This window comes from Saccopteryx leptura, chromosome 6 (genome assembly GCF_036850995.1).
Source record: "Saccopteryx leptura isolate mSacLep1 chromosome 6, mSacLep1_pri_phased_curated, whole genome shotgun sequence".
Classification (NCBI taxonomy): domain Eukaryota; kingdom Metazoa; phylum Chordata; class Mammalia; order Chiroptera; family Emballonuridae; genus Saccopteryx; species Saccopteryx leptura.
The window spans coordinates 152226808-152243360 of record NC_089508.1 but is presented as its reverse complement, the minus strand read 5'-3'; the positions used below and the strand labels follow the sequence as shown (position 1 = coordinate 152243360).

At 41.3% G+C, this 16553-nt stretch overlaps 1 protein-coding gene across 6 annotated transcripts in view; it reads right to left on the bottom strand.

The window, feature by feature from the left end:
* The window catches only part of NSD1 (nuclear receptor binding SET domain protein 1), a 174076-nt gene that overhangs the window by 88251 nt on the left and 69272 nt on the right, over positions 1-16553 (bottom strand). For 5 of the 6 annotated variants that reach the window (XM_066344719.1, XM_066344721.1, XM_066344718.1 and 2 more), the window contains 2 exons: positions 11216-11388; positions 3370-5935 (listed from right to left, as the gene is read on the bottom strand). In XM_066344719.1, coding sequence (XP_066200816.1) covers positions 3370-5935; positions 11216-11388 — 2739 coding nt within the window. The remainder of the gene's footprint in view (positions 1-3369; positions 5936-11215; positions 11389-16553) is intronic. The other variant, XM_066344724.1, reaches the window with a different exon arrangement.

Here is a 16553-nt window from a genome sequence, read left to right as displayed (position 1 = left end):
ACGGGCTTACCAGCTTGAACGTGGGATGAGTGTGGGATCATAGACATGACCCTATGGACAGTGGCTTGAGCCCAGAGGTCACTGGCTTGAGCAAGGGGTCACTCGTTCTGCTGTAGCCTGACCCCCTCCCCAGTCAAAGCACATATGAGAAAGCAATCAATGAACAACTAAGGAGCAGCAACAAAGAACTGATGCTTCTCATCTCATCTCTCTCCCTTACTGACTGTCACTGTCTATCTCTCTCTCTGTCTCTCTCACAAAAAAATAATAATCTGTTGTGTTTCTATACATTAATAAAGAACAATTCAAAAAGGAAATTAAGTAAATAACCCCATTTATGAAAACAAAAAAAATAAAACAAGAATAAATTTACCAAGGATGTGAAAGCATTGTGCACTGAAAACTATAAAACACTACTGAAAAACACAAATAAATGTAATGATATCCTGTGTTCATGGACTGGAAGTCTTCATATTGTTAAAATGCCCTTGCTACCCAAAAGCAATCTTCAGATTCACTGCTATCCCCATCAAAATCCCAATAGCATTTTTGCAGAAATAGGAAAAAAAGCAAATAGGGAATCTCAAAGAACCCTGAATAACCAAAATAACCTTGACAATGAATAACAAGGATGGAGGCCTCACAATTCTGTTCTCAAAACTTATTACAAAGCTATAGTAATCAAAACAATATTATCTTACCATCAAGACAATGAACAGAATAGAGAGACCAGAAATAAACCCTTACATGTATGGTAAAATTATCATTAACAAGGGTGCTAAGACTACACTAGGAGATAGTCTCTTCAATACATGGTGTTGGGAAAAGTGAATATCCACATACAAAAGAATGAACATGAACCCTTATTTTATACCATACACGAAAATTAATTCAAAGTGGATCAAATACCTAAATCTAAGACCTGAAACTATAAAACTCCTAAAAGAAAAAATAGTGAAAAAGATTCATGACATTGGAATGAGCAATAATTTCTCTGCTATGACACCAGAAACACAGATAACAAAAGCAAAAATAGACAAATTGGTACTACTTCAAACTTAAAATTTTCCACCGAGGAAAGGAAACAATTTAAGATGAAAAAGTCTGCAGAATGGAAGAAAATATTTGCAAACTATGAATTGGATAAGAGGTGATTATGCTGAATAAAGAACTTCTACAACTCAATAACAGAAAACAACCCAATTTAAAATTAGATGAAGAACTTGAATGTAAATCATAAAAAGACAAATACTACTACTCAATTTACATGGTGTATATATAATAATCAAGTTCATAGGAACAGAAGAATGGTGATTGCTAGGGCTGGGCAAAGGAGAAAACGGAAAGATATTCAATAGGTATAGAGTTTACAGAGTTTCAGACATGCAAAATAAAAAAGTGCTAGAGATCTGTGGTACGATGTACATATATTTAATACTGTAACATACACTTTAAGCTTGTTCTGAGAGTAAATTTATGTTTTGTTTTGTTTTGCCCTGGCCAGATAGTTCCCTACCTCTCTCTCTAAAGTCAATAAAATAAACATTAAAAAAAGGTTAAAATGTTTAAAATATTTTTTTTACCACAATAAAAACAAAGCATTGATATATGTTAAGCAAAAGAACCAAACACAAAAGTACCACATATTGTATGATTCCATTTATATGAAATATACAGAAACATGCAAATCTATAGATTGGGAGAAATGAAGGAAAGGTGCAAGGTTTCTTTCTGGGGCAATGCAAATGTTCCAAAATTGATCATATTGATGGTTGCACTGGTCCGTAAACATACTTAAAAACATTAAAGTATAAATTTTAAATAGGTGAGGTTTGGGTATATAAATTATATCTCGCCCTGGCCGGTTGGCTCAGCGGTAGAGCGTCGGCCTAGCGTGCGGAGGACCCGGGTTCGATTCCCGGCCAGGGCACATAGGAGAAGCGCCCATTTGCTTCTCCACCCCTCCGCCGCGCTTTCCTAACTGTCTCTCTCTTCCCCTCCCGCAGCCAAGGCTCTATTGGAGCAAAGATGACCCGGGCGCTGGGCATGGCTCTGTGGCCTCTGCCTCAGGCGCTAGAGTGGCTCTGGTCGCAATATGGCGACGCCCAGGATGGGCAGAGCATCGCCCCCTGGGGGGGCAGAGCACCGCCCACAGGGGCGTGCCGGGTGGATCCCGGTCGGGCGCATGCGGGAGTCTGTCTGACTGTCTCTCCCTGTTTCCAGCTTCAGAAAAATGAAAAATAAATAAATTATATCTCAAAAAAGCTATTAGAAAACAGAATCTAGTATCATAAAGTACTTTGAGACAACTTTTATTTTTTAAGTGAGAGGAGGGGAAATAGAGAGACAGACTCTCACATGTTCCCCAACTAGGATTCACCCAGCAATCCCCATCTGGAGCCAATGCTCGGAGGAACCAAGCCATCCTCAACGCCCAGGCCTCATGCTCAAACCAACCGAGCCACTGGCTAAGACTGGGGGGGGGGGGGGGTCGCTTCTCATGTCATGTGCACCCAGACTGGGGATCAAACCTGGAACGTCTGCATACTGGGCTGACATTCTATCCACTGAGCAAACCGGCTAGGGTCAAGAAACCTTATTTTTAAGCATAGTTTTATCCTCAATAACTGTACTGTATTTCTAAGTATCTTGAAAGACTTGTGCCCTGGCTGGATAGCTCAGTTGGTTAGAGCATCATTCTGAAGTGTAGAGACTGCAAGATCTATCCCTGGTCAAGACACATACAGGAACAGCTTGATGTTCTTGTCTCTCTCTCTCCCCCTTCCTCTCTCGCAAAAATCAATTAAAAAAAACAACTTGTTTTTCCTTCTGTTGCTAAGGTAGGATACCCAGGCACTTCATTCTCCAACGTCATTCCAGAAGTGATGTAAGGCATCTAGGGCATTCAAATAAGTACAATAGAACATTTGCAATTTTTTTCAAAGCACACTGTCCCTTCTATGTACCTAGTAAGTGGACCTTCCTTAAGTTGTGGTCAAAGGAAGCGTAATATTAAATAAAATCTATTTGATTTCTATAAACTAACAACTATATTTAACTCAGGCTCAGAGCCTCTCAATTACCCACTATTTGAGTCCCAAAACTTACAGATTGAGTCCCAAAAGGTTCATAGTTTAAAAATGTAGAAAACACAAAATGTTCTTAAAATTTACTAAAAGAGAAAAAAGAGCTTCTAATAAACCCTGATTACTGAATGTATATGGAAAGCTGGTCTTCAGAATTCAGACCCTTTTTCAAGTGACACTTCTTCTCACCCATTTTACGCTCAGCCCTTCCATTAAGAACTTCAGAGGGGATCCTTGTCATCACTTCCTCTGATCCCTTTCTGTGACAGTCAGGAATCCTTACCTGGTTCAGGAAGTTCAAGCTGGGGGGCCAAACTGGGAATTCCTGGCTCCTTTTCCATCTCCTCAATGTTGGCACTGGATTTATCACAAACATTCAGCTGTGGCCCAACCGAATCTATGCGGCCAGCATGATTTGGATCTGTCAGCATATCCTCCAATATGTTCATTGAAGGAGGAGGTCTATGTTCTGGGAACTCATCCCCCTTCTTTACAGGGTCAGCAGGAAGCGAGATCCCAAAGGCACCCTCAGAGTTTTCTTTCTCCCTAAATCTGTTAGCGCGCTTACGAGGTTTAGTAAGCCTTTGGTTTAAATGCTGCCACCGCTTTTTAGGAACTACTTGATTAATAACACCATTGGGCTCATCATTCTCACTGTTCATTTCAGAGTCCAGCTCTGGACCTTTTCTGTTTTCAAAGGTGGGGCCTTTTTCAGGAATTTTATCAGAGTCAGACTGGTTGACTTTGTTGTCAAAATGACCATCGGAAAAATGGACACTGTCTTCACTTGTTAAGTGGCCCATTAACAGAAGGGGTTCTTTTTTAGCAGTGTCTTCTGCCCCGCCTCTCAGGGAGCCCTTCTCTGCACCCGCACTCATTCTATCTCCTGGCAGTGCTGCCTCTGGAGCCACAGTTGGAAGCTGGGTCAGCTTTCTTCTGCGCTCTGTCTTTAAGGCTTTACGGTTCACTGTGCTCTTTCCCACCTGGCCTGAAAAACCATCTCGCAACTTGGATAATGGTTTTGATCGCCCACAGTTGCGCCTAGTAACACAGTTTGAACGACTTTTGCCAGAAGCAGAGAGGTCTCTCTTGTCAGATACTAAGCCAGGAAGGGAGGCAGACAACTCCCCCGATAGTACAGAGTCACCCCCAATAGGGATAGGATCCTGAGTGCTGTCTCCATGTTTTTCTGAATTGTGACTGGAGCCTCCTGATACCAAGACCTTAGAAGCTCCTAGAGGACTACTGGTAGAACAATCCCCAAGACCAGGGCTCCGATACGAGATCATATTTTGAGCAGTCATTAACCGTTGCTCCTTGGTCTTACTATCATGCATATCTTTCAACATCATTAGCAACGTACTGAATTTGTAGTCTGGTTCAATAGGTATATGATTCTGACTAGAGGCAGAGGAAAAAAGTAATGGTTTTGATGGCTTTGATGTTCCAGAGTCACTGACATCTTCATTTAAGGATCTATAAGAGAGTTCCTTCAGCTCTGACAGAACATGTTTCACCACTGCTGTTTCTATGTCATTCGAATCCCTGGTTTTCTCATGCATGTTGCTCAGTAGTTTCAGCCCATCCCCCTTCCCACTCTTGGAAATGCTGGCCAAAGGAGAGCCTTTGGTATCAGAAGAACAGCATTTCAAACTGCAGTCCTCAGTTGTAACTGGAGGCTCTACTATACCTGGATTTTCTTTATGCTTGCATTTTATACTTCGGATCTTGGGCTGTTTGTTTTTCAAATGTAACAAAGCTTGATTTGTAGCTGCACCCTTTATTAGTGAGTTCTCACTGGAAATGCTTGATGAGGTGTTGAATTTTGGAGAGAGGCCATCATTTTTAAAATCCGATTGGGGTTTGCGGACAAGAGTTGACACTTTAAAATCAGAGAGATTAATCTGAGATGTCTCAGTTCCAGACTCTGCTGTCTTAGTACAATCAGTTAGGTGATCTGTAAGTGAGTTAGTAATGAGGGTCTTCTGCTTTGCTTTTATCTTAGTGTTTGTGGCAGGATACCTAGCATACTTTACCTTTTCATTTTTCTTCATGGACAACATGTTCTCAGTTCTATCAAAAGCATCTGTAATTTCAAGGACACTGTTATCAGAGTCTGAACTATGATCTATGGGATCCAGATCACTGCTCCCATCATCAGAAGTGGTACATATACTAATGGAATCACTTCGTTTTTCTTCATCACCTGCTCCAATATAGCAGAGCTGCACTTTTGAACTGCACACTAGGCCTCGCTGAAGTTTTTTCTTCTCCCCAGAACATCTAGAAATCAAGGCACCCTCAGACAAGCCCAGTAAAGAGTCACAATTTGAAGTCTCAAATTCTTTCTTTGCAGTGTTTTTTGCACAAGAAGAAAACAGAAAACTTCCTGGGGCAGTGGTAGCCCCTGTGAGGCTGTTTGCTATCCTGGAAAGTTCACTAGAGGCCTGTTTATCAGATACATCCCCAGAAATAAAATTTATGCCAAGGTTTTCTGGAATCTTTCCCCTCCTTTCTTCCTTATGTGCTTCCAATTGCATGTGGCCCTTTTTCACACAAGTCCTTTTTGGATTATCAGTGCTCTTTCTGGCTCGAGACTTAGCACAAGGCTTTTCCTTCTCATCTGCAGAATGTTCAGAGTCAAAAGACAGAGATTTCAAGCAGCCATTAAGCAACAGGTCATGTTCTGACTCGGGATCATTTGTACAGTCCTCAAATGGCATATCCTCCTCACTGTCCAATTTGATTGAACTGTTGACACATGTGCGGTTCTTTGACCCTTTGGGAACATCATACTGTTCAGCAAGATCAACACTGGCTTCCCATTTACTCAAAATTTTCTGAGGAACCTTAAATTCAAAGAAGAAAAAGGTTATCACTTAAGCAAAGAAATGGGGGTAGGGGGACCGGGAAATGATCGGTGTATACTTTGCAAATTAGCTTTTCAAAGTCTTGTTGTATTTCTTCAAGGCCTATTTTTAATGGGACCAGCAGGTGGTTAGCACCCACACCTTACACAGATCTCAATTAAGGGGGTTCGCCAACACCAAATTATCACTAAGATCTATATTTAGAATAAAGATGGATCTTGTACATTTTCCATTCTGTCTGTCTTTGTAAGCACAAAGTAGTGGTCCATAACTTGGACTACAACATTACTTTACAAATCAACATCACATTACTAAGCCTAGGAATAACCAGACTGCTCCTATTACCCCTCCACACCGTAAATAAGGACTTTTCTTTTATTCAGTGAGGAGGGGAGGCAGAAACAGACTCCCGCATGTGCCCCAACTGTGATCAACCCAACAAGTCCACTAGGGGGTGATGCTCTGCCCATTTGGGGCACTGCTCCATTGCTTAGCAACTGAGCTCTTCTTAGCGCCTGAGGTAAGGGCCATGGAGACATCCTTAGCACCCAGGGCCAACTGGCTTCAACTGAGTCATGGCTACAGGAGGAGGAGAGAGAGAAAAGTGAGGGGGGGAAGGGTGGTGAAGCAGAAAGGCACTTCTCTTGTGTGCCCTGATCGGGAATCAAACCCAGGATATCCACACACCAGGCTGATGCTCTACCACTGAGCCAACCAGCCACGGCCAAGGACTATTTCTTTTAAGAGAGAGAGAGAGAGAGAGAGAGAGAGAGAAGAAAAATAGGAAGAGAGATGAGAAGTATCAACTCATAGTTGCGTCACTTTAGTTGTTCACTGACTACTTCTAATACGTGCCTTGACCAGAGGACTCAAGCCAAGCCAGTGACCCCTTGCTCAAGCCAGCAACCACTGGCTCAAGCCAGTGACCTTGGGATCATGTCCATGACTCCACACTCAAGTTTATGAGCTGTGCTCAAGCCAGCAACCTCTTGGTTTCAAACCTGAGACCTCAGGGTCCCAGTTTGATGCTCTATCAACTGTACCACCACTGCTGAGGCAATAAGGATTTATTTTCTTCCTGACTTATGAAGGCCAACCACTCGCTCAGCTAGATAAAAAAGAAATAAAAGGCTAAGGAAGCCTGACTAGGAAGTGGCACAGTAAATAGAGCATTGGCCACGGACGCTGAGGTTACAGGTCCAAAACCCTGAGATCGCCAGCTTGATCGTGGGCTCATCCAGCTTGAGAAAGGGGTCACTGGCTCAGCTGGAGCTCCCCCAGTCAAAGCACATATGAGAAAGTAATCAATAAACTAAGGTGCTACAACCATGAGTTGATGCTTCTCGTCTCTCTCCCTTCCTGTTATCTGTCCCCATTTGTCTGTCTCTTCGCCCCCCCACAACTGCACCCTTGCTTAATACTAAAAAAAAAAAAAAAGAAAAAAGAAAAAAGGCTAAAGAAGATAATTATGAAGAAAAAAAAAAAAAAAACGAGAACAGAAGAAACAAGAGGGTCAGACCTGCGCCATGAGACCTGATATTTGAAACTCTGGTTATTAGCAGGCCCTTGGCTAGTCAAGGTCCTATATATGTTACATACACTCTCTATTATAACCAAGCAGTCTCCAGGGCTTAATCATATTGTTCAAAGACACCAAGTTAAGAAATTACCATATGCTCTTTTATTATTTTCTCACAGCATGAAGATATTGAAGCTCTGCAAAATACACCCAATGTTCCAAGCTCTTCTTTTCTTGGTGTCATATAATAAACATTAATCAATATTCTAACCATTCACAAATTAACACTTGTGAAAGTGATATCCTGCTCAGCATGTGAAAATTCACGTCACTAGTTGGTAGCCTCCTCTTATAAAGCAATAAACCGATCATCTGGTTTATTTTATATACAAATACACACCCATTAATTCTCATGACTATGACCAGAACCTGAAAGCTCTAATGAATTCCTCAGAAAAGGGAGTTATTTAATCCATATAGCTAAACACTTGACACAAAAACTGACACTTCCCCACCACCAATACCCAAAGTATTAGAAAGGTATAGTAATTAACCTCCTTTATCCTAACAACACATGCCGGTTTTTTTAGAGCATCAACCTTATGATATATTAAATATTTATCCTGGCCTGTGGTGGAACAGTGGATAGAGCATTGACCTGGAATACTGAAGTCCCTAATTCAAAACCCCATGCTTGCCTGGTCAAGGCACATACGAGAAGCATCTGCCAGTTGATGCTTCCTGCTCTTCCCCCTGCCTTTATTTCCCTATCATCTCTCTAAAAATCAATAAATAAAACATTTTAAAATATATATATTATAATAAAATATATATTATAATAATTAATATATATATTGGTCCTGGCCGGTTGTTCAGTGGATAGAGTGTCAGCCCAGTATACGAACGATCTGGGTTCGATTCCCAGTCAGGGCACAAAGGAGAGGCAACCATCTACTTCTCTCCTCCTCCCTTTCCCTGTTCTCTCTCTCTTCCCCTTCCACAGCCAGTGGCTCAATTGGTTCGAGCATGGCCCAGATGCTGAGGATGGCTCAGTTGGTCCGAGTGCATCAGTCTCAGATGCTAAAATAAAATAGCTGAATACTCGAGAACTGGAGCCAGAAGGAACTGCCAGGTGGATCTTGGTTGGAGCACATGCGGGAATCTGTCTCACTATCTCCCCTCATCCCCCCTAAAAAAATCAAAAAATTATAATCACTTTTGGTCCACATAACAGTTGTACAAGAACATATGATTACACTAGTTTTTAAGCTGAAGACAGTAGTCCCTAAAGAACTCAAATTAAAAATAGCAGGGACTTTTTTTTTTTTTTTTTTTGTATTTTTCTGAAGCTGGAAACGGGGAGGCAGTCAGACAGACTCCCGCATGCGCCGGAACGGGATCCACCCGGCATGCCCACCAGGGGGCGATGCTCCACCCATCGGGGCGTCACTCTGCCGCAACCAGAGCCATCCTCAGCGCCTGGGCCAACCTTGCTCCAATGGAGCCTTGGCTGTGGGAGGGGAAGAGACAGAGAGGAAAGAGAGGGGGAAGGGTGGAGAAGCAGATGGGTACTTCTCCTGTGTGCCCTGGCCTGGAACTGAACTCGGGACTCCCGCAAGCTAGGCCGAAGCTCTACCAGAGCCAACCGGCCAGGGCCAAAAATAGCAGGGACTTTTAAACAAACAAACAAACAAACAAACAAACAAGGACTGCATACTGACTCCAAATTATCCTAATTACGATTTTTATGAAATCATCTAAACATATTTCTACACAGAGAGTATGAAACACCAACCTTAAAGGAACTACTTTCCCCTTATAGAATTGACTATAAAAAAATATTCAATAAGCTGAAATTTTACTCAGCCAACTTGAACATAAACATCAAACAAAACGAAAACAATGTTCTTTATTAAAACATAAGCAGGTACAACTGGCCTGTGGTAGCACAGTGGATAGAGCAGCGACCTGGAGTGCTGATGTCAGCGGTTCTAGACCCTGGGCTTGAATAGTGAAGGTACATACACAAGCAAGCAATGAACAACTAGAGTGAGCTGATGCTTCTCGCTACCCCCCTCTGTAAAATTAGTAAACTGCAAACTTAAGCACTAACAACCAAAACAAATCAATAAAAAACATAGAAGGAAGGAAGAAAAGAAGGAAGGAGGAAGAGAAGGAAGGAGGGAATGAGGAGGGAGGGAGGGAGGGAGGGAGGGAGGGAGGGAGGGAGGGAGGGAGGGAGGGAAGGAAGAGCCCTGCCCAATAGCTCAGTTGGTTAGAGCATCATCCAGAAGTGCAGAGGTTGCCAGTTCAATCTTCAGTCAGGGCACATACAGAAGCAGATAGCCATTTCTGTCTCTCTCCCTTCCTCTCTCTAAAATCAATAAATTTTAAAAAAATTTAAAGCTTTCTTTCCCATTTTTAAGCAAAATAATTAATCCAGAGAGTGAGAAGTACAGTGTGTCTGTAAAGTCATGGTGCACTTTTGACCGGTCACAGGAAAGCAACAAAAGACGACAGAAATGTGAAATCTGCGCTAAATAAAAGGAAAACCCTCCCAGTTTCTGTAGGATGATGTGGCAGCATGTGGGCATGCGCAGATGATGACGTAACACCGTGTATACAGCGGAGCAGCCCACAGCCATGCCAGTCCAGATGTGGACGGTACAGAGGAAAGTTCAGTGTGTTCTGTGGCTAGCCAAATTCGAATCCGTGACCAAAGTGCAACATGAATATCGGCGCGTTTATAACGAAGCGCCACCATGTAGAAATAACATTACTCGGTGGGATAAGCAGTTGAAGGAAACCGGCAGTTTGGTGGAGAAACCCCGTTCTGGTAGGCCATCAGTCAGTGATGAGTCTGTAAAGGCTATATGGGATAGCTACCTAAGGAGCCCTAAAAAATCTGTGCATGAGCCCACATCAAACTGCACTGAATAGGTATGAAACTGGGAGAGTTTTCCTTTTATTTGGTGCAGATTTCACATTTCTATTGTCTTTTGTTGCTTTCCTGTGACCAGTCAAAAGTGCACCATGGCCTGACCAGGTAGTGGCGCAGTGGATAGAGCGTCGGACTGGGATGCGGAGGACCCAGGTTCGAGACCCCGAGGTCACCAGCTCAAGTGCGGGCTCATCTGGTTTGAGTAAAAGCTCATCAGCTTGGACCCAAGGTCGCAGGCTTGAGCAAGGGGTTACTCAGTCTGCTGAAGGCCCGCGGTCAAGGCACATATGAGAAAGCAATCAATGAACAACTAAGGTGTCGCAACGCGCAACGAAAAACTAAATGACTGATGCTTCTCATCTCTTCGTTCCTGTCTTGTCTGTCTGCCCCTGTCTATCCCTCTCTCTAATTCTCTCTCTGTCTCTGTAAAAAAAATAAAAGAAAATAAAAAACTTGTTTAAAAAAAAAAGTGCACCATGACTTTCCAGACACACTGTATAATAATTTTTATGATCAATTTCTTTTTACATAAAATATAACCATAGAAGACTAGTTTTGCCATTTTGTATCATCACATCTAAGCAACGTGGCAAAAATTAGTCATCATCAATAAAAACAAAATCTGAATATATTTACAAGGCTAACCCCATCTCACCATTGCAAAATAACTTGCTTTCTACCTATTTTCTCACAAATATCCTACTACCAAAGGAAATAACATATTTAAAAAATATACCTTTTCTTGCCTCCTCCCTGCCCACCCCAAGAAAATAATTTGAGAGGCTTTTTTTTCTTTTACCTTATGCCTATATCCTTTTTCTTTCTGCTTCCCTCTTCTCCTAAGCACAGGTAGCTCTTCAAATTGATGTCTACCTTCGAACATGACAATTGCTTTTCCAGCCACCCAGGCTCGTTCAGAAGGGTCTCCGAAAGCCTCCACGTAGTACTGTCGGTAGGGTCTCCGGTTGGAAACTAGGTAAGGATAAGAACCAGTGTCATTACATTAAAAAGATGACTGTTAATCATCAAGATAATATCCACACCACTTGCAGCAGAAGCCGGTTTACCACCCTAAATATATATATTTATATCAAGAGGCTATATATATATCAAGAGGCTAAAACACCTGCAGAACAAGAAATTCTGACACAGGATGGATAACAGGAAAATTTTAAATATTCAATTAATGTGGGAAAAAAATGCTTGAGTTTATGAAAGAACTCAATGGTTTGTTTTGGTGATAAGCTGTACATTCCAAACCAGTTAGAGCAACAAACTAAAAAGTCCCTTTAACATTATGTCTATGAAGTCATACACCCTTCATTATTAAAAAATACAAAGGATTGCTGTGGTTGGTTGGCTCAGTGGTAGAGCACTGGCCCTGAGCATGGATATCTCAGGTTCAATTCCCAGTCAAGACACACAGAAGAAGTAACCATCTGCTTCTCCAACCCTCCCTCTCTCCTTCCTCTCTCTCTGTCTCTCTCCTCCCTTCCCACAGCCATGGCTAGCTTGAAGTGAGTTGCCCTGGGCACTGGGGATGGCTCTGTGGCCTTGCCTCAGGTGCGTAAGTGGCTCAGTTCTGAGCAATTGAGCAGCAGCCCCAGGTAGGCAGAGCATCCCCCCCATGGGGGGCTTGCTGGGTGTATCCCCTCGGGCACAGGTGGGAGTCTGCCTCTCTGCTTCCCTGCTTCTTACTTAAGAAAAACAAAAACAAACAAAAAAATACAAAGAATACATAATAAGCAGCAGCACCACAAACATAATAATCAACAAGAACTAACCACCATACAAACTCTAAAAACACTATGCTAAAATATAAGGAGGAAGAAATGCTTCAACACCACACCATGTATAATATGCTAACATTTATGGAATAGCTACACTCTGGGCCAGGCACTCATTACTCAACATTGCTTGGATTCTTCAACAAGCAACTCTAAGAAATAAGAAGTGCACTCCTCATTTTATAGACACAGTAAGTCCGATGACTTTACAGAGGGCAGGTAAATTCAGAGTAAATCACTGGTTTTGCAAGAAAGTGTCACTTAATATTTCAAAATATAGGACTTATAAAAAGAAAAGGGAAATCACAACAGCAATAAAACAAAAAGATATCCAGTTATCCTACAGTTTCTTGGTTGTCCAAAGTTCTATGCATACAATAACAAACAAACAAAAAATACAAATCTCATTCAGAAAAGATTTTAATGAAATTTATCTAGTACAGCCTGGTCTGTGGTGGGGCAGTGGAGAGAGTGCCCACCTGGAACACCGAAGTCACCGGTTTGAAACCCTGGGCTTGGCTGCTTAAGGCACATATGACAAGCAAACAAAAAATTGCTGCAGTGAAACAACTTACTTCTCATCCCTGCCCCCCTCTGTAAAATAAATAAAATCTTTACAATTTTTAATCTAGTACATTTATCTCCCATACACCTAGCATTTTTCACACCAGTAAAAATAATAACAAAAGAAATAGTCAGGACTACAAAACAAAAGGTTTACTAACTTGACTCCTTCTTTACAAAAGTAAATCATCTTATATAAAAGTTCACTTGAACTCACATCTAATTCCCTTACAACAATTATATTGTTTCAAAACACACAGCCTGACCAGGCGGTGGCGCAGTAGATAGAGCGTCGGACTGGGATGCAGAGGACCCAGGTTCAAGACCCCGAAGTCGCCAGCTTGAGCGCGGGCTCATCTGGTTTGAGCAAAAGCCTACCAGCTTAAACCCAAGGTTGCTGGGTCCAACAAGGGGTTACTCGGTCTGCTGAAGGCCTGTGGTCAAGGCACATATGAGAAAGCAATCAATGAACAACTAAGGTGTTGCAACATGCAATGAAAAAACTAATGATTGATGCTTCTCATCTCTCTCCGTTCCTGTCTGTTTGTCCCTGTCTATCCCTCTCTCTGACTCACTCTCTGTCTCTGTAAAAAACAAACAAACAAAAAATCTAACCATCTCTAGGGAAAAAAAAGAAAAGTCTTCTTCCCTTAGAGTGAAAAAGAAACAGAAAAGAAGAAAAATAAAGGGGAGGAGAGATTTATAAACTGAACTTTAGAACAAGTATAAAGAGCTCTGAACTTTCATGACTTCCATCTTCACAGTAACGGGAAAAGTCAAGTAAATTTCAAAGGAAGCTTCTTTATAAATACTAATTTCAAAGTTATAAAACCAAAGAATTCCTGCCCTGGTTGGCTCAATGGTAGAGCATCAGCCTGGTATGTGGAAGTCCCAGTTTGATCCCCAGCCAGGGCACACAGAAGAAGCACCCATCTGCTTCTCCACCCTTCCCCCTCTCCTTTCTCTCTATCTCTCTCTTCCCCTCCCACAGCCAAGGTTCCATTGGAGCAAAGTTGGCCCCAGAGCTTAGGATGGCTCCCTGGCCTCTGCCTCAGGCGCTAGAATGACTACAATTGCAGTGGAGCAACACCCCAGAAGGGCTGAGCATCGCCCCCTAGTGGACATTTGGGAGTCTGTCTGTCTGCCTCCCCCACCCCCATTTCGGAAAAATATCAAAATAAAAAAACAAAAAAACAACAGCAAAGAATAACAAGTATTTATGGGCAGCTCTCAAAAACTTGGGTTAGTTTTCTATAATAATATGCTTAGTCAATTTTCAAAACAAGTTTTGAAAAAACTGAACTCCTTAGACCCCACCTACTAAATTAAATCCTTCAATAGAAACCACCCATAATGACGGATTAAAATTGTTAAGATATATATGTACCTATCTAGAGGTTCTTAAGTCCATTTGAGAAGTAAATCATTCTCCCATAAATAAGTAAATTCACATAACACAGGCTGAACACTATGAAATGCCAACAGTATTAGAGAGGACAGAAAAGAACTCATTGACTAATATCTAAGAAATAAAGAAATTCTGTATTTTTCGCTTCATAAGACACACCTGATTATAAGACACACCTAGGGTTTTAAGAAGGAAAATAAAAAAAATATTCTGAACCAAATGTTGTGTTAAAATATTTAATAAAATACTGTATTTTTCGCTCCATAAGTCACACGGGCATTTTCCCCTCCACTTTGGGGGGCGGGGGGTGTCCTATGGAGCGAAAAATAAAGTAGGTTATGGTAAAAGCATGATAATTCCAATAGCAAGCATTCAAAAAATAACACTAAAAAGTGAAAAACATTACGTGGAAGACAAATGGGACACCAAAACAGAATTTTTAAAGGTAAACTGCTTATTAAGGGGAAAATTACAGTATCAAGGCCCAAAATTCTCAAAGGCATTAATGAATAAAACAAAACAGCTGGAACTATAAGTAATTCAGAATACTAAATCATAAAGTGGGAGGAAAGGGAAACTATGCGGGAAATCAGTAGCTAGTCCTGAAACAGCTTGGATGCCATGTCCATTTGATTATTATTAGGGTGGCAATGAGAAGCCTCCTTTAAACTGTGGAGTCAGAAGCTCAGTTTTGCATCTTAGGAAGATATACCTTCTTGACCTCTGAATAACACATTTAAGAGAAAACAGGAGACTCAGTAGACCTGAGATTACCAAAATAGTGTACATTAGAGATGACTAGAAACTACACTAAGGCAATGTTCTTTTAAGGGGAATTAAAAGAACAAAATTTGAAACATTTTTTTAAAAAGGACAAATCAAAAGGACTTAACATACAATAAAAAGTCAGAATAGATATTTGAATATCAATATTCATAGCACCATTATTCACAATAACCAAAAGGTGAAAACAACCCAAATATTCACTGAAAGATGAATGGACAACAAAATATAATATACAGAAACCCCCTTTTATCTGTAGGGGATATGTTCCAAAACCTTCTCTGGAGGTCTGAACCCTATATATACTATGTTTTTTCCTATATACACATACCTATGATGAAGTTGATTTTATATGTTAGGCACAGTAAAAGATTAACAACAGTAAATAAAATATAACAGTAAAATAAAAGTTATGTAAATGTGGTCTCAAAATATTTTATTGTACTATACCCAACCTTCTTGTGATGATGAAATGTCTACATGATAAGATAAAGTGAAGTGAATGAAGCAGGCATTATGGCATCCAGTTGGGCTGTTACTGATCTGCCAATATATCAAGAGGAGAATCATCTGCCTCAGTGATCCTCTGTCACTGACCCTATGATGATGTCAATGGTTGAATTTCAGGAGCAGACTATGTTAATGTTTGGAGAAATTTAGTAGTTTTGGACTATGGCTGACCATGGGTAAAAAAGCACAAAAAACGAATAAGGAACTCCGTACATACAACAGAATATTACTCAGCCTTAAAAGTGAATGAAACCCTGGCCAGTTGACACAGTGGTAGAGCATTGGCCAGGTGTGTGGATAGCCCAGGTTCAATTTCCAATCAGAGCACACAGGAGAAGCATTCATCTGTTTCTCCACCCCTCCCCCTCTCCTTCCTCTGTCTCTTCTTCTCTCACAGCCAAGTCTCCATTGGAGCAAAGTTGGCCCGGGTGCTGAGGATGGCACCATGGCCTCCACCTAAGGAGCTAGAATGGCTCCAGTTGCAACGGAGCAATGCTCCAGATGGGCAGAGCATCGCCCCCTAGTGACCTTGCCAGGTGGATCCTGGTTGGGGTGCATGTGGGAGTCTGTCTCTCTGCCTCCCTGCTTCTCACTTCAGCAAAAATACCTCCCCCAAAAAGTGAATGAAATGCTACCTGGCCTGTGGTGACACAGTGGATGGATAAAGCATAGCCTGAATGGCTGAGGTCAACGATTTGAAACAATGAGCTTGCCTGATCAAGGTACATATGACAAGCAATCAATGAACAACCAAAGGGAAGCAACTATGAGTTGATACTTCTCCCCCGACCCTGCCCCTACAAAATCAATAAACAAAATCTTTTTAAAAAGAGAGAGAAACAACAATAAAAATTGGGAAAGTTGGAAGTAAAATGATAATTAGAGTTAAAATAAATAGTTGAATGACAGGCCAGCTTTGAGAAATCAAAAGCAATCTGATTTAGCCTCAGATTGCTTTGTGAAAGATACCCTAGAAGTAGAGTATAGAAAAGTCTAATAAGAAAATTGATTGAAAGTCTGTTCAGGATGAAATTACGAGTATTTTCAGGTCAAGCTGTAGTTAATCCTGAATAAAGCTACAGTAA